This window comes from Cylas formicarius, unplaced genomic scaffold (assembly GCF_029955315.1).
Source record: "Cylas formicarius isolate icCylForm1 unplaced genomic scaffold, icCylForm1.1 PGA_scaffold_2__14_contigs__length_35257938, whole genome shotgun sequence".
Classification (NCBI taxonomy): domain Eukaryota; kingdom Metazoa; phylum Arthropoda; class Insecta; order Coleoptera; family Brentidae; genus Cylas; species Cylas formicarius.
This window is the reverse complement of record NW_026844319.1, coordinates 34,804,512-34,825,638: the sequence shown is the minus strand read 5'-3', so window position 1 is coordinate 34,825,638 and position 21,127 is coordinate 34,804,512. Positions and strand designations below refer to the sequence as shown.

Below are 21,127 nucleotides of genomic sequence, written 5' to 3'. Positions count from 1 at the left end.
TCTGGACTATAGAGAGGATGACCTATCTGTTGGAACCCACACTCGAAAATGGCAGCTTCTGCAACACCAGCAGTATGGACAGGTGCATTATCGTGCAAAAGACGCACGCCTCTGGTCAGTTTTCCTCGATGTTTTACACGTATGCAGTCTCGCAATTTAAGTAATAATGTTTCGTAATATTTATCATTGACAGTGGTATCAGAAAGCTCAGTAATTTCTGAGATTTTCTTGACCTTTAAACGTCGATCACCCAATACCACCTCTTCCACAATCGCAACAATATCTTCCGTTATGACGTGCACTGGTCGAAAAGTCCTTGAATCATCTTCAAGCGAGTCCTGGCCCATTCTTTCACTACAGAATACGAAGGAGAACTTTGGCCGTACACACCATACAGTCTTTAATAATTTTAGGTGCTAACCCATCCTGTGTCAAAAACTTTATGACTGCTCTGTACTCAATTTGCGTTATGTGCGACATTTTTTAGGACACGTCTTGTTTAAAATGCCGTCAATAAAAAAACCGTTTGACGCAAGACTTCAATTTTTTTTGCAGCCTACTAAGATACATATTTAAAAGAAAACAGACTCCGATTTCAACCAAATCGGAATCGAGGGCATTTTTTCGTCGCTTCTGCGTGGTGGTATTCTCGCTTAAAAAATTGACTACTATGTAAACTATTTGGTTTTTAGTATACAGTGGCAGAGCTTATTCTAAGCGCGCCGTTAATCGAGTTAACGAAAGTAAAAATCGACTTTAAGGACGTTTTTCCTGGCACGGTTCGCCCGCCCCCGACGCCCCTGATTTCCCGCGCAATCGATACCGCCATGCGACAATTCCGACTGGCCGGCTCGCGCTGATCGCGTCAGTCTGCATGTGAGCGCCGCGACGCGTCCCCGCACGTCCGTCATGACCTCTACGCCGTCGTGGTTATCTTCTCCGTCGCCGTCCGCGCCCCCCGGCCCTTATGTTGTCCCCCCAGGTGGCGAACGGCGGTGAGCCGCTGGCCCCACGTCACAGCGGCCGTCTGCGCAGGCAGCACGGTTTCCAGCCGCCCCTCAATCCGCTCCAAGTGGTCGGCTGGCTCACGCTGGCCGCCCTCGCCGGCGGCTCCTACCTGGTGCTGGTGCCGGCGTTGCCGCCACACGCGCAACCGGCCGCCGCCGCCGCGTTGTCCGTCCTGTTGCTGGTAGGTATACTCCGACCAGAAATATAGTGCTTTTACAACGAAACCTTGCCTACTGTTTATTACTCCCAAATCGCAGCCTCTTATAGAACACAATGCCGAGCAGACCCTTACCCGTAGCCGTTCCAGGACTGTCCTAGGAATTTATCTACCTACACTAACAGTTTTTTTCGCCGAGCCATAAAAAATTAGTACAAAGTAACAATCTATTACGTTTTATTTCATTACATTTCTACATGGTATCATTATTAATATACAAAATATTAAATATAATAATAGTAAAGTATCAGTCACTATCGCTACTGTCGTGACCTAGTTGATCAACTCTGTCACTAATCGTTCTCGATAAATATTTTCTTCTATTATTACTCGTTTTTCATAGTTAGCCGAATCACGTTTATGGTACTATCCCTAAATTTTGGTGCAGTGTTATTTCTTCTTATATACGCTTTCAACTCAGACCAAATCATCTCAATCGGGTTAAAAATTTCAAGTCAGTTTTGTTGTTCTATCGAATCCATTTTGTAATCTTTATTAAAATGTTTTATTTTTAATAATTGCAGAAGTTGTTTTTTCGTGTAGCTCCCTTCAAAATATAAACATTTTAGTACAGAAATTATTTAATACGAGGCATTATCCAACACAATAACATTATTTGGCGATAGTTTTGGCAACGGACAAAAATAAGGCATCTTCCAACCAACCATTTTTGAACCCAGCATGAAGAATTATTAAGGCGGTATAGTACAGACGTTTCGTCTAAATACACCATTAGCCTGTTTTGCTCTCGAAATTTTTCAATTGTATTTAAATAATCCACCCTCCATTGCAAATGCTCTGCCATTCCATACAGTTGACTTCGGAACTTTGGTCACGGCACTTCGAAACAATTTGTTTAGCTTCCAAGGACAAATGGATTCGTTTTTTTATTTGCTGAGGTAGTTCGTCGTCTAAATTATCATTAGGTTCGACTACCATTTCCACTTTGCCTTGAAATTCTGCATTGTTTTTCATGTCTTTTTATAACAGGGGAACATCTGCTTCATTCTATGGTCTCTATATATAAAAATTTACCATGTGATGCGCGAAAAAAAAATAAAAATAACATAGAGCATAAAATAAGATGAATTCATGCATGAAAACAAGGAGAGAAAAAAAATTTTTTTTTGCAGACCAGTGTTATTATATAAATTTTCAGACCCAATTTTCTTAAGCCACTGTAAGATGCAAATAGATGAAACGGTAATTCAATCAATAATTTGTTATAGAACTACTCTGGTTAGCCAAATACAACGTTTCATGATCAAAATAATAGGAATCACAAAATAAAAGCAAATTCTTAAAATAAAATTAAAATAGGAGGCCCAAAGTTCAGATCAAATGACATTTGATAAAGACACGGTGTTGTCGAAACAATTGTCATGTCAAAATATATAATTTCGTGAAAATCTGAACATTTAGTTCTTATTTAAAAAAAAACTTGTTTCACCAAGACAACCATAGCGGTTGCCATGGCGAAAATCCAAGAATTAAGGTTTGATCTGCTTGACCAGCCGCCTTACTCAGCCGATTTAAAAACTGCGCTCGGAGAGCCAAGATGTCCGCCAAGTGAGGAGGCAATCACCTTCGTGAACAATTATTTTAGTTAGTTAGTTAGTTAAAAAGATGGGAGCATCACTGGGAGAAGTATATAGAGCTACAAGGAGACTATGTGGAGAAAAAAAATTGCATCATTGTTGGTTCGGAAACATTTCCCTAGTAGGTATCACCTAAAAGAAAGTTATACATTGATACATTTCTATACAAACATTCTATAAAAAATTAAAACATTATAAGGGGTACAACATCTGCTACAAATTAATATCTGTGCACATGGTATAAAACGCTGCATCATTGCAAACTCCTTTAAAATACAAAACGATCAAGAGGCCGAAATTTACGATAGAATAGCAAAGTGGTCGCGGTCGGTGTATCTACGATTCAATCCGATTAAAAGCCAAAAGCATTAACCTAATTGGGGCGCGGCCCTCTCAAAATTAAAGCCGGAGGAGCGTCGGATCGTAAAAATCGAAAAAAGCTCTTTTTCCGCCACAAAAATCTTGCAAAATCAACACCGACCGGCAGTTTGTTTGTTGCCAGTTCGGGGCAATCCAGTTTTCGTCGCTATAAATAAGAATTATATATAGGCCGTCAATATCTAATCACCCCGAGTCACGAACGCCATATAATGGTCAACGACCGATATTGTTTTCGTTGTTCATTTTGAGAAACCGATCATTTCATGCAGATAATTACGGTTTCGGCCTTAATCTACGCCCATCTAAGGTTAATTTGATTTCTACGACCAACAATTTTCTATTTCACGTATTAATATACAATTAAAAGGACAGATGAACAAAATAAGATATTTTGAGCCTCCGTTTTTAAACGTATCCTAAGAAGAAGGTAGCAGCGCTAGGCAGGAAAAATACACATAAAAAGAAAAGAAAAAATAAATAAATATCACCTACTTTGGGTGATGAAAGTAATCCCAAAAATAACTTTAATTGGGTTAACCTTCTCTTTTCCCAGGTCCATATTTCGACCCACCTATCGGCCACCCTCGTGGACCCTGCCGAGGAGGCTCTACGTTCGAGGGAACCGAAACCGGTGCCCTTGCTGGACCGCACAAAACACTCTCACGTGATCGAGGGCGGCGTCTGCCACCTGTGCCACATCCAAGTCACCGCTAGGACCAAGCACTGCAGGCAAGTGACAGTAACGACTGTTAAATGTTAATCAACAAATGAAAAATAGACTGAGATTAATAAAAATCATATCTAGTTCTTCTACAGAAGTTCAATAAATGAACAACAAAAGGAAAGCTATTTGTCGTGTTTGGCAATTGTTTTGTTACGAAACTGTTATCAAATTCAATAATTCTATCCTAAAGAAGTGTCATAACCATAAAATGATAAACTTCTATTGTCTTCGTTTGACTTAATTATGCAATATTACACTTTTCGTTATCTAAGAGCACCGGCACTAGTACGCTTTTTAAGCAGTTGCCAAGAAGTGGGTACTTAATATTTGCCATGAAAACAGCTCCCTTAAATTTGAGCTTTTTCGGCCGAGGTTCCAGTGGTCCACATGCTCTGCTATCCTAGATCTTAATGTTTCCTGCGTGTGTTTTCCAGTCGTTTATTTAGGGGACGATTAATCTCTCTCCGCATTTACTATTTGCAAAATTTCTGAAATCCTCCTGAGTCGAACTTTGCTAAAACTGGTTCGCCTGGTTCGCACTGCCCAGAATGATATTCGAAAATTTGAAAAACCAACGTCAACACCAGTGAAACCATTAAACTCACCTCAAATACCAAACACTGCAATAAATTTATGGGTCATATCATCAACTTTAGGACACGGTAAAATCAGTTCTTGCAAAAGGTTCCAACTTCGTCCTTGCCCGACGTATCATCCCAAAAGAGGAAATCATTTCAAATATCTCAAACGAAATTCGCAAAAACCCTTAAAATATCAAACCCAATACCTCGTTTCTATAGATTCCCTAAGAAGAGGAGATTGAATTACGTTTAATCATATTACGTGGAATCCGTTCAAATTTCCTATTTCGGTTTAAAGGTTTGAGGTTATGCGAGGATTTCTGCCCCGAAACCAGCTTTGCTTATCTACTGACAACGAAACAAGCATGTTTTCAATCATGCTTCTGCACCCAGAATACAGTGCCTTGCTCTCAAAAAGTCCTTCAACAATGTATCCAATTGCCTCATTGTCCGATCTTCAATCCAATTTTCTATGCAACTAGGAAAAGATTTAGAATCCCAGCCAGAGTTAGCAAGATTGGCTTTGATGATTGATTGATTGATGTTTTGGCGGACTTTACTGTTGTTTTCCTGTTTCGGCAGATAATTTTTTGCTGCTATTGTTCTTTGGCTGTTATATTAACGACATTTTGGTGGTTTATAAAGTAATATTGTCCAGAGCAGGAACCATATTTCAATTTAATTAAATTAAAAATTAGAAAGCTATTTTGTTCTTTATTTTCTAAGCCAAATGCCCCCTTCTAGAGATAGTTAAGTTAAAAGTTAAAAGTTTTTGCTGAAAAAAAAAACGATATTCTCTAAGGTATTGCGTTCTCTTGGATGAACGATTTTTAATAGTGTTTTATGTATACAACACCACTTTAATCGCGAGTTTGATTTGGCAGGAGCGCATCGAATCTTATAAGCGAGTGACTAAAGAAGTTTGTCCCATGTGTTGTATACAACACTTTTTCAACGATCATTGATTTTTCAGTACATTTTCCTGAAAACGGCATGAATACATTGACTGAGTGAAGTGACGTGGCCGTCATAAACCGGGCTAAAATCTGCAATGCTGCAAACGATAGCCAATCATCATTAACATTTGGTGTAAATTTCTAAATTTTTGACTAATACTCGCCTCACCCGAATAAATGCGTAATTTCAAATAGTAAAAGAGTTTCTTTAGCCTACTGAACTTATTCCAAATTAGAGACTCGCACTGTATATTCTCCACCGCCTTCGTTTCATCCATTTAACGAAAAAGTTACCATCATCCGCATATAACAAATAACCAGAGAATCGTCTATATCATTTCATAAAAAGCTTTGTCATACTCTTGCCCATTGCACAAACCGGAAGCCGTTAAAAGGTTACGTTTTTGCTTGCTATGACAAATTCTCTGCAATAAAATTAATACGCTAACCAGGTCTAATAAATAACAAAATAAATAAGAACTAAAAGTGAATTTTATACGATTATGTATTGAGTTGATATAATTTAAAAAAGAATTCAATTGTCCAACAAAGCAAGCAAAGACATCGTCCACATATCTATACCACCATAAAAAACTTTTACTTTAAGGATGTTCTAGTATGATATTTTCCAAATTATCCATAAAAATCTCGGCTAACAAAGGACCAAGTGGGTGTCCCATAATCAAACCTTCTTTAGAGATATAAATCTGTCCATTAAATTCAAAATAATTTTGGTCTAAAGATACTATTAAGCAATCTAATACATCTTGTTTCACCAATGGGTTAACCTGTTTCCGAGTTAGGGTCAAATCTCCTAAATCTATCGCATTCATAGGTGGAATACTGGGAAATAAGTTTTGTACATCAAATGACAATAGAGTTGCGTTAGAAGGGATTTTGATATCTTTAATTTTGTTGAATAATTCAAAAGAATTTTTTATTGCAAATTTTGGTTTAAAATCTGTGTGGAACTTCAAAATATTTACTAATTTTGTAGAGAGTTTAGCTGCTGGAGCTGTTACATAAGATATGCCCATTAGAGCAGTTGTGTCTTATGTAACAGCTCCAGCAGCTAAACTCTCTAGAAAATTAGTAAATATTTTAAAGTTCCACACAGATTTTAAACCAAAATTTGAATTAATCAATAAAATTAAAGATATCAAAATCTCTTCTAACGCAACTCTATTGTCTTTTGATGTACAAAACTTATTTCCCAATATTCCACCTATGGATGCGATAGATTTAGGAGATTTTACCCTAACTCGGAAACAGGTTAACCCATTGGTGAAACAAGATGTATTAGATTGCTTAATAGTATCTTTAGACCAAAATTATTTTGAATTTAATGGACAGATTTATATCTCTAAAGAAGGTTTGATTATGGGAAACTCACTTTGTCCTTTGTTAGCCGAGATTTTTATGGATAAGTAAAAGTTTTTTATGGTGGTGTAGATATGTGGACGATGTCTTTGCTTGCTTTGTTGGAACGGACAGACAATTGAATTCTTTTTTAAATTACATTAACTCAATACATAATCGTATAAAATTCACTATCGAGATTGAATATCATAACTCCATTAATTTTTTAGACTTAACTATTACAAAAGTGCAAAACAAATTAGATTTTTCAATATATCATAAACCTTCACACACGGACACAGTCATACATAGCTCAAATCACCCTTATACACACAAAATGGCTGCATTTAACTCTTTTATACACAGACTTCTTAATGCGCCACTCTCAACAGAAAATTACAACAAAGAACTTAATATCATTAAACAAATAGCACTAAACAACGGCTACAATCCGTCCATTATAGATAAAATTATAAATAAAAAACAAATGCAGACAACAGTAAACTCTATTTATCCGAAACCAAATACAGAACACGAATAATTTAAAACAATTACATACATAGGAGAACCTAGCGAAAAAGTTTCAAAACATTTGTCAAAATGTGGTTTAAAAATAGCTTTCAGAACTAACAACACAATAGGAAAATATTTAAAAAACAATAAATTGAAAAGCTATTATCTTCATTCGGGTTTAAAGGCCGTCGTCGATTGGAATTACTTCCTAACGTTTCGCTAGCACGAGTGGCGAGCTTCTTCAGAGGTCCTTCCATCTCCGATGTTGGACGTAGACTGACGATTTCTCCTGCGCAGGTTGTATTTATGCCGATTGGTGGAGGGTTCCACCTAGGCTCTATGGACTACCTAAGATACACAAAGTAGATGTCCCGTTAAGACCAATAGTTAGCGCACCCGGATCACCAACGTATTACTTGGCTAAACACTTGGCATCGCTGCTTCAACCACACGTAGGACACGGCACCAGTTACATCAAGGACTCCACCGACTTCGTGCGCAAGATTCAAGATATCAATATTGAACAAAACGACATCCTTGTGAGCTTCGACGTTGTCTCACTGTTTACCAAAGTACCTCTGAAGAGTTGCTTGGACCTGGTGAACAGGATATTTCCTGTCGATATTTGCAAACTTTTTGAAGTCTGTCTGACCGGTAGCTATTTCGTGTGGAAGGGAAACTTCTACGAACAGGTGGACGGAGTGGCAATGGGAAGCCCACTAAGCCCGGTTATAGCCAACTTATTTATGGAACACTTTGAGGAAAAAGCGATCGAGACCTCAGAGTACAAGCCAGCAACGTGGTTCCGGTACGTGGATGACACCTTCGTGATTTGGAAACATGGTATGGACAAGCTCAACAACTTTCTGCAGCATCTCAACAGTCAGCATCCCAGCATCCAGTTTACTATGGAGACTGAAAATGACCAACAACTTGCATTCTTGGACGTACTAGTGAGGAAGCGAGGTAACAAGCTGGGCCACACAGTTTACAGAAAACCAACCCATACGGACAGATACCTGCATGCTCTATCCAACCACCACCCAAGTCAAAAGTATGGGGTTATCAGAACACTGACAGAACGAGCCCGAAGGATTTGCGAACCGGAGAACCTCCAGATGGAACTTGAACACCTAAAAACTGCGTTCGAGGTAAATGGCTACAGTAAGAGGGAGATCGAGAGATCAATGAACTCAAGATCATCAAGATCACGGGATACCGAACAACGACCCTCCACCTCCCACGCATATCTGCCGTATATTCCGAGTGTCACCGACAGGATTGGCAGAGTATTGAAAAGACACGACATCAAAACAATCTTTAAGCCTACAAAGAAGATCCAGCAGACCATCAGGTCAGCGAAGGACAAGAGGGGCTCACTTTCAGCTGCGGGAGTCTACCGCATTCCGTATTCATGCGGAAAGGTCTACATCGGAACTACCAAGAGATCAATGGGAACGAGACTTAAGGAGCATAAAGCAAGCTGCAGGCTAGGACATACAGAGAAGTCTGCAGTGGCTGAACACGCACTGGGCAGCGGGGAACACAGGATACACTTTGAGAGCTGTAAGTTACTAGCATCGGTCAACGGCTATCACAACAGACTAGTCAGGGAAGCCATTGATATTCAAAAACACCCTCACAATTTCAACCGAAAGGAGGAGACCCTTAGACTCAACCAAATCTGGAACCCGATCCTTAGGAACGCCCGAGCAGTACCGATCGATATCCCGAGATCAACCGAAGCGGAACAAGCCCCGCCCTCCACCAATCGGCATAAATACAACCTGCGCAGGAGAAATCGTCAGTCTACGTCCAACATCGGAGATGGAAGGACCTCTGAAGAAGCTCGCAACTCGTGCTAGCGAAACGTTAGGAAGTAATTCCAATCGACGACGGCCTTTAAACCCGAATGAAGATAATAGCTTATCAATGGGCCGCGAAAGCCTTAACCAATTTATCAATAAATCGAAATTTCCGAAATCCAAAAAATCAGGTGTCTACAGGTTGAAATGTGGATCTTGTCCTAAAATTTATATTGGACAAACAGGTAGATCCTTCAAGAAACGCATTAACGAACATATAAGAGCGTTTAAAAACAATAGTCTAGATTCTAATTATGCTACACACTTAAACACAGAAAAACACATTATTGACGACATTTTTGATATATTACACACAGCCATAAAAAGTAGAAAATTAAATTTATTGGAGGCCATGGAGATTAACAAAATGAGACATTCAAATGTATTGCTTAACAACATTAATTAAGGTTTTATGGTCATTTTTCGGTATATTTAGTAGCAGGTAGTTTGTAAATATTACATTTGATAAAGACACGGCGTTGTCGAAACAATTGCCATGTCATAATATATAATTTCGTGAAAATCTGAACTTTTAGTTCCATATATCACTACCCGTTATCAAGTGTAAACTAAACTTAATTCTAAGGCTACAAGGTTTATATACTAAGCGACGGCGCTCATCCATGACGTAGTATAGTATTTCGAGGTGATGTTATTGCAGCGAAGGCGAACGATACTATAAAGATACATCTCACCAACTAGTCGCAAAAATTTTCTATGCAAGACACGTTTCTCAGTAACCGTCTCTGCTGCCAGGTTAATAGGGGCCTGTACCTTATCTCGAAACCTACGGGAGTTACAAAAAAAATTAAATGATACTTTTCTCAATTTTCTTAAATAAGACGCCCTGTATATTATTGGATTTTCGAATAGCCACTTCAATAGCAATTTTAATTATATAACATAGTACGGGTCTCCGACTTACAATTTTGGTTTAATTGGCAAAATGGACGAAAAATATCAACTAGGCTCAAACCACAGCCTTAAGACTGAGACAAACAAACTCATCAGCAGCTGCCGCAGTTTCAGTCAAGCTCCGAAGAAACGAAACGTTAACAAGTTCGACTCAACAACAACCGACGCAGAAGTTTTGTAGATAGTAATTAACAGCAGGGCTTGACGGAATGCTTTTAAGAAATGACTATAAAATCAAGAACAAGGAAACTGCTACGTTTCCGTTTCTTAAGCACCACGACCCGACCTCCTAGCGATCTTGTGCATCGTACGCATCGATCCGGTGCAGTTCCTGATATCGCCGATAATAGTAAAATCAATCGGCCCGTAAATAAAACATTACGTCGCTTTCAAGGCCGGGAAAAATTCGTCGCAATGATTCCTAAATGAAAAACACCTTTCCAGCGCCTGCAACAAGTGCGTGGCCAATTTCGACCACCACTGCAAGTGGCTGAACCACTGCATCGGTGGCCGCAACTACAGCGTGTTCCTCATGTGCGTGAGCAGCGCCATCGCCGCGGCCGTCTTGGTATTCGCATTGGCCGTAGCCAACTTGGTCTACCATCACACGTTGAAACAGGGCGACGAAGACGAGGACCTATCGACCGAGGAAGCGAAGGTAATTTTGTAGAACGTGATAAACTGGGTAACGGAAATTTCAACCAGTGATTACCAAAACTAGGTAAAACCCAAAGAAACAAAAATATATTTTTTTATAAAATGCCGTCAATATGCATTTCGAGCACTTAAATGATCATCTCCAGCAGACGCCTAAGAAAAAATATTTGACATCACTAACCAAGTGGTCGGATGGAGTTCTAAAGGTTACTTATGTAATATAAAAAAAATAACCGGAAACCGGTTAGGGGATGGTGGGGCAACCAAAATTTATTTTCGTTTTTTCTTCGAATAATTATAAATTATTTTTTAGTTTTTGGCGGCCATGTTAAATTGAAATTTATTTGTACTCTATTCAGTAATATATTTGTTAAAAAATCATATCTGACGCTCAATTTTTTTTCTATATAATCGGAAAAACGACTCGTATCATGTTAACGAAGGGTTTTTTTAAGCAATGTAACAATAAATAGTCATCAAAGAGGAAAATATGGATATTTACAATGCGAAAAACTTTTTTACAATGAAAAAAAAATGTCCTACGGGATTTACAAAAAAATTGAAATAAAAAAGTTGTTTATATTAAAATTACCTTTATTTATTTTTTTTTCCTAAGCGTGACTTTTTTATATAAAACAAAGTTACATTTTTTTTTAATAGAACACTCTATATTTTATTGCATTTTTGGATAGTCAAAGACAAATTCAAGGATATATATATATATATATATATATATATATATATATATATATATATATATATATATATATATATATATATATATATATATATATATATATATATATGAGTATGGGTCTGTGACGCACCGTCAGAATTAGGGTTATGTTTAAACCATCATTGTTAGGATGCTGGCTTTAAAAAATATATCGAAACCTGCCTGCTGAAAGAAACAAACACAAAATATTGTTACTTTTGACCTTTTTGACATAGTTTTGCAAACAATCGTGGTTCTCTGTTGTGGCAATATTACTAACTTTTTGACAGGTGTATAATATTTTAGGCGTATTTTTTCGGACTTCCACTATTGTCTATTTATTTTATTAAGGGGACAAAGTTGACCTATTAGAATGTTACATCCCCAATAACAAAAGTCCGGCTCTGTATATGTACCAGCAGTTTCGAACAAACGGCAGCGTTTTAGTGAAAAAAAGTAGGAGTCCGACGGTTTTGGATGAAAATATGCAGCTAGATATTTTTCTACATTTTGAAAATACTCCAGAGACCCCCACCCGCCTTGCCGCTTCAGATGTAGACTCAAGAAGAACCACATTTTTTTATCTGCCAATTAAGGCAAAACGGTAAGTCAGAGACCCGTACTATGTTATGTGATTGAAATTTAATTAATTTAACAGGTGCCAACACCGCTTATTTTAAGAAAACATTTTCAATTTGATCATTGTCTAAATAATATTGATTATTGCGAAGATGGTTTAAACATAACCCGAATTCTGAAGATGATCGCTAGGAAGTTCGAAACGGTGCGTCACAGACCCATACTCATATATATCGTTGAATTTGTCTTTGAAAGGACTATCCAAAAATACAATAAAATGTAGGGTGTTCTATTTAAAAAATGTAATTTGTTTTACTACCATGTATACAAAAAAGTGACGAATAGGAAAATAAAAAAACAAAGGTCACTTGTAACCCCCGTAGGTTTCTAGATAACGTATAGGCCCCTCTTAAACGGCCACCCTGTACGTAATTCTCGTGGTCGTGTAAAAAATATATTTTTATTGTGAAAAATCGCAAATGAAATGATTATCGCCTCAGTGACCATGACCGATTATATCGGTTAATTGGTTCGAGGATTTTATTTTTTGTGGCGAGAAAAAAATACGAGCTCTCAAAGCAGAACCCCATAACATACAAATTTGCATATACACGTATACCCGGGGAGATCTAAAGATAGCCATCCGCGTTAAAGGATTTTTGCATGCAAATCGCGAACGTTGGTGCATCATTGCCATTTTCAAAGGTCAGGTGCCCCCCGTGGCGCAAAATTGACTATTGTAGGGTCTTTTTAACTGTTTTGACGGCGGCCTAAAACGTTAACAAGCCAAACTGCATTGTAAGTATTTTAAAAACATATAAACCAAAATAAACAAAATATTAAAAATAATCGATGACACAAGCAAATAGAAATATTTACTTGGTCCGCAGATGAATTTCCATTTATCACGCTTTAGTTTATACGGCGTTGTCAAAGAAATAATTCGGAACCCGCGCAGTCGTACTACTACTGTTGACGACCATTTTCAGGACTACGGTCCCCCTTCGAAGTCCAACGTTTCGGCGCAGGTGTCATCGTCTCTGCCGTCCAGCGACGCGGCATTTCTCGCGATCGTCGCGGCGCTGGGTCTGTTGGCGGCCATTACTGCCGGTCTCCTACTTCACCTGTGCTTCTTCCACATCTACATATCTTTCCTGGGGCTGACTACTTACGAATACATCCGGCAACAGCGCCAATCTCGGGCTCTGACGCGCGACCAACACGCGCAGGACGCGCCACGCCACGAGCAAGAAAACGGATACATTAATTCAACTTTGCGTCACAGGTAGGTGGCACCTGTAGAAGTGGAGTTTCTCCAGGTGAGGTTAAAAGTTGCCGTTGCGGATGGAAAACAGAAAAATAAACTTTTAAACATGGCCGATAAAGTTTATAATAGTAATAATCAGGCTTTATTTGTTTACAAAAAGAAAAAATTAAACGAAATATTATTAGTTATGCTGCCCCTTAAACCAAACAGCTAGTCCCAAATATACAACATACAAGATTCAACGTGGTAAAATAATGGTAGCAAACCATGTAACGAAAATTGGAAATCATAATATTTTCATTGTGTAATATTGTCATTGTCTTGGTCTCCCTTTATTCATATTGTCAGGTTTGAATGATCCTCTTTCACCAAGTCTCCTGGGTAGGTTGATGAATGTCTTAGCAGATGGAACGTTTCTATTGGGATAAGCCTCGTGCTTGATCCGCATTTCCATTTGCTCTTCCGTAGCAAAAATGCATATCGCGATATTCAGTATTTCAATATTTCTGATGGGCCATCACAGTAGCAGTTGGATAATAAGCTCTTCTAATAGAAATTAATTTTTAACGGATTGTGACAATGACTTTTTCTACCGACTTCAGATAAGAGTAACAATGTCTGAGGATTTGTGATTCTGCTTAAGGCAATCTGTTTTATTTTGCAATATCAGTATAAATAAATAAAAGGCAGAGAAAATAAAAACAAAGTTCTAGGTAAAGTGCCCTCTAGTGATCATCATAAATACTATTTACCGGGTCACCTGATCATCCTATTAAAGCTCGCGGGAAGGAAAAACCAGATAAGTAAATACATTTTTATAAAAGCAAAATATTACTTAGGTGGCTTTGTTTCTATTCATTATTAATTGTCCACCCAAAGACTAATGTAAGTATTTTATTTATACGTGCCTCCTAAGCTACAAACACTTTTTTCCGAAAACTCAGAAAAACAAGAGAATAGATTTTTTTATTTCCAAATCTGTCACTTTTTGGGCTAATTCAACACAATATTTTGAAAATCTGTTAGGAAATAAAACCTCAACAATGCCGGTATTTGTAAATTGATTATTGTTCTCCATGATAATCCGAATCGATAACACGACGAAATCGGTAATCAGATAAAAATGTTCAAACTGTCAGAATTTTCAATCACGCCAACTTGATGATCAATAGGAGCGAAGCCACCTAAATAATATTTTGTTTTTATAAAAATGTATTTACTTCTCTGGTTTGCGTGTGAAAATTTGAAAAAGCAAAGCAAAGCAAAAGTTTCGTTCACAATATTTCACATGATCAGGTGACCCGGTCAATGTATGATGGTCAAAGCCTCCTAGACACAATTTTCAAAATTAAATAAAAATAAAAAAAACAAAAACAAAAAGGGGAGAAAAACCGTCCGTCCTACGTATTCAAATGCCATTTAAAATTCGAAAGTTACTGTGGTTTCCGCTCAAACCTGAAATGCAACTACATATTGTCAAAAAATCGGGCATTCAGCATTGACCCTTCCAAATTTCAAATCGCCATCTCAAGCGTTTGAAAGTTATAGAGCGTTCCCACTTTCTTGTGTCACCCGGTATAATAAGTATGCCACTTACTAGTGATTTTTATTCCAGAAAGCTTCATGCATAAATTACGTTGTTTTTATACCGGGGACAAAGATGTAGAATAGATATTATTCTGTTTCTGTTGAGGATTGCAAATGAATTAGAGAAAATTGTATTACTTTGTTATCAAAAGTAAAAATATATTGCTTTTTACAAAACTCTTGGGTTCCTCCTGCGTCGGTTTTTGCTTAGTCGAAATTGCTGACGTTTCGCCAATCATCCTGTTGGCTTCTTCAAAGCTTGACTGAAACTTTTTTTCAGTCAAGCCCTGAAGAGGAGGAATTTTCTTTGATAAATTAAAAAAATATGTAAATAAAACGCAACCTATAATTTACGTTTATGACAACTCTTGTCATAAAATTCGAACTACTATAATGATTAAGTCAGTCCAAGGTCCTATAGCTCCATTACTGAAAGGGAAATACTACCGAGCTAAAGCTGCACGTTTGTTTTGCCCATACAGACCGGTGAACCTCCAGTGCGACGGGCGCACGCGTACAACCTTCTTCAGCTGCACGGTGCTAGAAGAAACGTTCTCTAGTTGCAACACTGAGCCGACCCCTACCCCACCGACCACCCCGCAGGACTGTCAAATGTGCATTATAAACAACAATGCGGTAAGTTTAAGTAGTTGCCGCGTTGTTTGGTCAAGATAGGAAACATCAGATTATCCCTAATAGTAATATAATATAAATAAAGTGCTGTTATATGCTACAAGCTACTGTAGTATTTTGAGTGTGACGTATTACTTTAAACCGCCATGACAGTACTTAAGTACTTGGACACAAATAATAGATGGCATTCGTAACAGTATACGCGACCTTCTCCTCTATATTAACTCTTTGCTGCCATCTGTACATGAGTGGTAAAACTAAATTAGTTAGCGAGTTAACAAGCGGAACGGGGAACAAGGGATTGATGGTGAACTTACGCTTTCGGTCTACTAAACGTTTAAGCAAAATGGAAAGTTGATAAAGATCGGCAAACTATTAATCAATCAATCAATCAAATCTCTCCACTTATGCTTAAATACTGCAGTCCTTACATTGATAAGTATGTCACTCACATTATTAATTCTTCCATAGGAGTAAACTATTTCCAAAAAATCTGGAAAATGTCACTTGGAAAACCATTAGCTAAAAATAATGCCCGGATAAGTTTCAGGAATAATAAGTATATTACCGGCACTATCAAAAATATACGAACAAGTTCTTTATTATCAAATGTATACCTATATAATGGATTATAAAATATATAAAATAGTACCAGAAAGTCAGTGGGGTTTTAAACGAATGTCAAGTACTGCGAATGCTCTTATAAGTGTCATTGATGATATTGTCCGAGCCACTGGCATTCGATACGGTGAACCATAACCTATTGATTTTCAAGCTGAATATCTATGGTCCTTCGTCTAGTTCACGCGCGCTGATTAAATCGTATTTTTCAAATCGATATCAGAAAATATACTGTGATAGCAGATACTCGAAAGAAATTAAACATTTCTCTGAGGTGCCGCGAGGTTCCATTTTAGGGCCGTTATTTTTTTTTGATTTACAATTCTGACATATTATCCATAACCTCGATTCGCCAACTTTGCTGAGAGAGCGGCTTACTCCTAGGAGTACTAACCATTCTGCGAATGTAAGATACAGGTACAGACTAACGATGCTACATCATCAGAGTGCCTTGTTTCGTAGATCTTTCACATTCAACGCAATTCGTGTTTACAATTCTTTGTCACAGCAATTCAGTAACTTAAATTTATATTCATTTAAAAAAAGGTACAAAGATCATTTGTTACAAATACAGTTTTCCTAATAATGTGTTCTTTATCTTCTTTATCTTCAATTGCATTTTCTGTAGGGTGCAGTAGAGTTATGTCGTTCTTCCGATTTTGCAGATATTTTTCATATTTTTCATATACATTTGTTGTTCATTCATTTTCAATTTCAATAAATAGTGCGCAATTTATTAATTATATAAATAGTCCTTTAGCGGTTCAGTAGAGCAGCTATTTAAAGCTAGACTGCGCCGCTTTTGAGCTATCTGTTTACTTTGTTTTGAAAAATATTAACATTATATATTGTTTTTTTTTCTGATATAATAAAGGCGATTTATTATTATTATTATTATTATTATTATTATTATCTCATTGTGACCAGGTCGCGCCAGAGGCCAAAGTTTCCCTCAAGAAAGTACATCGGAAGTGGAACTGTTGCGTCTCGGTTCCCGATAGTCCAGACGACCCCAACAGCCCGTCCGAGCCGCGTTGTCTCATGTCCCTCTGCAGGCACAAGGCCAAAAGCAAAAAACTGCCGTCCGCTTTGGAGGGCAGGCCGCATAGGACGCACGGCCATTGGTCCAGCGCAAAACTCAGAATGTTGTTTCGTGTTTTAGGTAAGCGACGGACAGTAACAACAGTCTATGTCGTCCAGGACGTTGTGCAGCAAATTTAGAAGCTCTGCTTAAATATCTTTGAAATGAAAACAATTGGCCAATGATTTATAAGACGAACTCAAACACCATCATGAATAATTTACGTTAGTTTAACCATAACGAGCGAGTTTTAGTTTTCCATTGAATTCATTCAATTTACCATTTTACACTTAATAGAGCATGCGCAGTAAAACTAGTAATTGATTGGATGGACGGATGGATTGATGTGTAAGTTCATTTCATTCAGTGCTATAGTTCAATGAAGGACTCCGAAACTTAGACATATATATGGAAAGCAATTAGTCAAATTAAATTTTGGTGTCAGGGAATTTAGGCCAGCATAGGCGCCGAAACCAGCAGCAACAGCAGCACGCTCAAGCTCAATTACCGAAAACCAACCAAATTGTGCCTCTATCTAGCGACACGGGTAGCAACGATCCCTCCATTCGGACGATTAACAATTTGGTTCCCGTTGCCGATTATCCGGACGCATCGTACGGACCTAATGCGGCTACACTCCCCCGAAGGTCAGTTTTAGCAAAGTTCAAAATATCACGAATCTAAACGTCAATGTCCGATATTAATTATGGTTTTTGTATATTATCTAACCTAAATTTTTAATTCAATTAGTACACTTGCTAGAAAATGTCAAGAAAACAAATTTGTCACTAAATAATATTTATGTTATAATGAAAGAAATATATAGTCGGTACGATTTGTGATGGCATCCACAGATGTCGTTCCGCTCTAAAGACCTGTATGATCAATGCAAGACAGCCCTCACTCACGACTACGATTATATTACTTGGGAGTAAGAGAGACAGAGTAAGTTGTACTTTGCATTTATTAATTTGGAGAGATGGATTCATCTATTTTCTATGTAAAAATAGATCAGGGTGTTCCTTAATGCTATACGAATATTTAAGTAGGTGAATCTTCATGAAAACATTATGATAATTTGTTAAGTAAATTATTGTCAGAAAATTCATGTCATAAAATATCGGAAAACTAAAAAAAATATATATCATATCGTATAATTCGCCAAGAGTAAAGATGCAAGTAAACTATGCGTAGTTTGTATTTGCGATGAAACATCATCATCATCAGAGCTTATATCAAGTGTATTCTGTATGTGTCATACAACTGATCCAATTTTCTTTGGTAACTGTTTGGAAATCTACCTTCCAAGCAGATACTACTGCAGTATCATCGCACCTTGCCTCATTTACAATATTTTTATTAAAATATACACTGAGCACAAACCAATTCAATAAATATACAATGGTAAGAGGACAATTTTCAAACTTGATGAGCCATCTCAGCAATTATTTCGTCTGTAGCATACGGCAAATTTGTTTTGTAATTTGTGACAATTCAGAAATGAAGTTAACAAGTTACATTTTACACCATTTTCTGCGTAATTAATCCGCCTACCGCGCAGCCAACTGACCCTGTTTTGTAGTGGAAACTAATGAAATTATCCGGTAAGCAGGTACCTTCTCTCTTGGTTTTATGACCGACTATGCCATCGTAAATCGTACCGACTATACATAGTACAATTAGGGATTCGTTACTGTGGTGTAGTGTTTTTAGATTTTTTAAAATATTTCCGTACTTTTATTGAGTTGATAGGAAACTAACATAGTTTTGATTTAATTAAAGTTTTTTATTGAATTTGTATTTCATACGTCTAATAATTTACACATCTAATGATATAATCAAAAAGGACACAAAAGTATAACATGCATAACAATTATATGCCAATTGAAAATCTTGTAGGGGGTTTTCATTAATTTAAATGGAACCAAATTATTTTTATTAGAATTTTTGTTAGAACTTGTACACTATACATAAATAACTTTACCAGTCCATCAAGTTTAAAAAAAATATATATAATATATGTTGGTTTTTTTAAAAGTTCATTTTCATTTGCTTTTTCTTACAGAAATATCGAAAATATTTTAAACTAACTGGAACCTGTCAAATATTATTATTACACCATCCTATTCGGTATACGATGCAATTCTAGTAATAACGAGATTCTGTGAAATTATATCTTTTGCACCTCTAGAAGGGTAATCAGCGAAACCGAACTGGCCAACGCGCTGACGCTCCTTCAACAGCAGCAGCAACAGCAGCGCTGCGGCCGGAGACCCTCCTACAGGAGAAAACGGCGTAGCGTGGTTCACCGTCCTAAAACGCCCGCCCTGTCGCCGATCAGGGAAAGCGGGCTCAGCAACCCAGCCTCTCCGTCCCGTCAAACGTGCACCGTGTCGGCGATCAGCGGATCATGCACCAGGCCGTTATGAATATTAATAATTTATTCGTAACTTTTCGATTATTCGCTACGCGCGGCTCAGTAGATCAGATTACCCACCAGATTAAATATTATAAAAGAAGACACCTCACAAACCAAATCACGTACTTAATATACGTGGATTACAATTTAACTATTTTTCTAAGCCGGAGTGAGTTTGTAAGCATAACGTATAGGAATCTAATGCCCAGTTTTTGATCTCTCGTCCCGGGATATTAATACGTTTTAAATTTTACTGAAATAATAATACGCGTACCTATAACTGGCATCAAGTCTAACTGAACACTGAAACTTTCTTATTTTTTGAATCTGAAATTCTTATTGCCTTTTCAATAAAAACAGACGGATGAGTACTTACCGTATTCTTGTCCGACTTCGAGGGCCAAATTTTTTCTTCGTAAAATTTGCAAAGTATACAGAGCGTTTAAAAAAATATGCGTGAATGCTCGGCTGGAAATTCATCCATAAAAAACTTACCATTAGGGAAGGCACTGGACGTCATAATTTTTATCTAGTTCAAGCATTTAGGGACCTGTTTTTATATGAATTTTTTGAATGACGAATCAGCCTGTATGAAGTGCAGAAACGTTATTATCTCGAGAATTACACAATTGATGACAAATCTAAAATATATATTTTACAAAAAAATTGTCCAACGACACCAAACAAAACACACGTAGGTCTTATCTGAACTTTTTGTTTTCGATTCTCGGTAGGTGGCGCTGTAGTCGCTTAGAAATTTTGGTTTATGGAACCTGAAAAGGTTTCAATTGTTTTCTTGACCAATTTCAACAAACCAAGATCTGCTCTATGGCGAGAGTCACGTGAAAATCCAATATTTCATTCCACTTGAACCTTGGGGTCGCTTTAGCTGTCTTCTGATAAATTACATAATACTTTTTTTTTATTCATCACTTCTTGGGAAATAAGATACGAGAATTGAAAAAAGCTTCAAACAAACCGTTTCTTTTATTCAATATTTAAATGATTTTTAAAATTAATTTTGATCAATTGTGTAATTCATCAGATACTCCACTTTCTCTGGCATATATTAAGTACAAACCACATAAAACCGTCCTCTATGACGCTCCGAGCAATTACTGGGCTTGTTTCCGTATTTTGATTCCGTCTATAATTATTGTTACATATTATAGGGTTTTGTCTAATTATCGAGATGATATTAGGTGTTTGTCAAGCGAAAACCTTTTGTGGCTTTGCGGCGCCAGTACGACGAGTACATGTAATTAAATATTTATAAAAACTGTGTTACGATTTACAGAAATCATTATATGAACTGCATTAAATTTTTTTATAAATTTTAAGACTTCATAAAGTCACCAAATAAATGCTACACAGGTATTGTCCCAAGTTTCGTTGTGTGTGAAAAAATTCGAAGTGCGCATTAATTCAAGTTTTGTACAAATATTTATATA

At 37.2% G+C, this 21,127-nt stretch overlaps 1 protein-coding gene across 1 annotated transcript; it reads left to right on the top strand.

Moving 5' to 3' along the window:
* Positions 1 to 885: 885 nt before the first annotated feature.
* On the top strand, positions 886 to 21,115 carry LOC132698743 (palmitoyltransferase ZDHHC11). The gene is made up of 8 exons (XM_060664970.1): positions 886 to 1,189; positions 3,758 to 3,933; positions 10,562 to 10,775; positions 13,058 to 13,353; positions 15,405 to 15,558; positions 17,104 to 17,338; positions 17,703 to 17,904; positions 19,449 to 21,115. The coding sequence occupies exons 1-8, from the start codon at positions 968 to 970 to the stop codon at positions 19,684 to 19,686; spliced, it is 1,737 nt and encodes a 578-aa protein (XP_060520953.1). The 5' UTR covers positions 886 to 967; the 3' UTR covers positions 19,687 to 21,115.
* Positions 21,116 to 21,127: the final 12 nt, after the last annotated feature.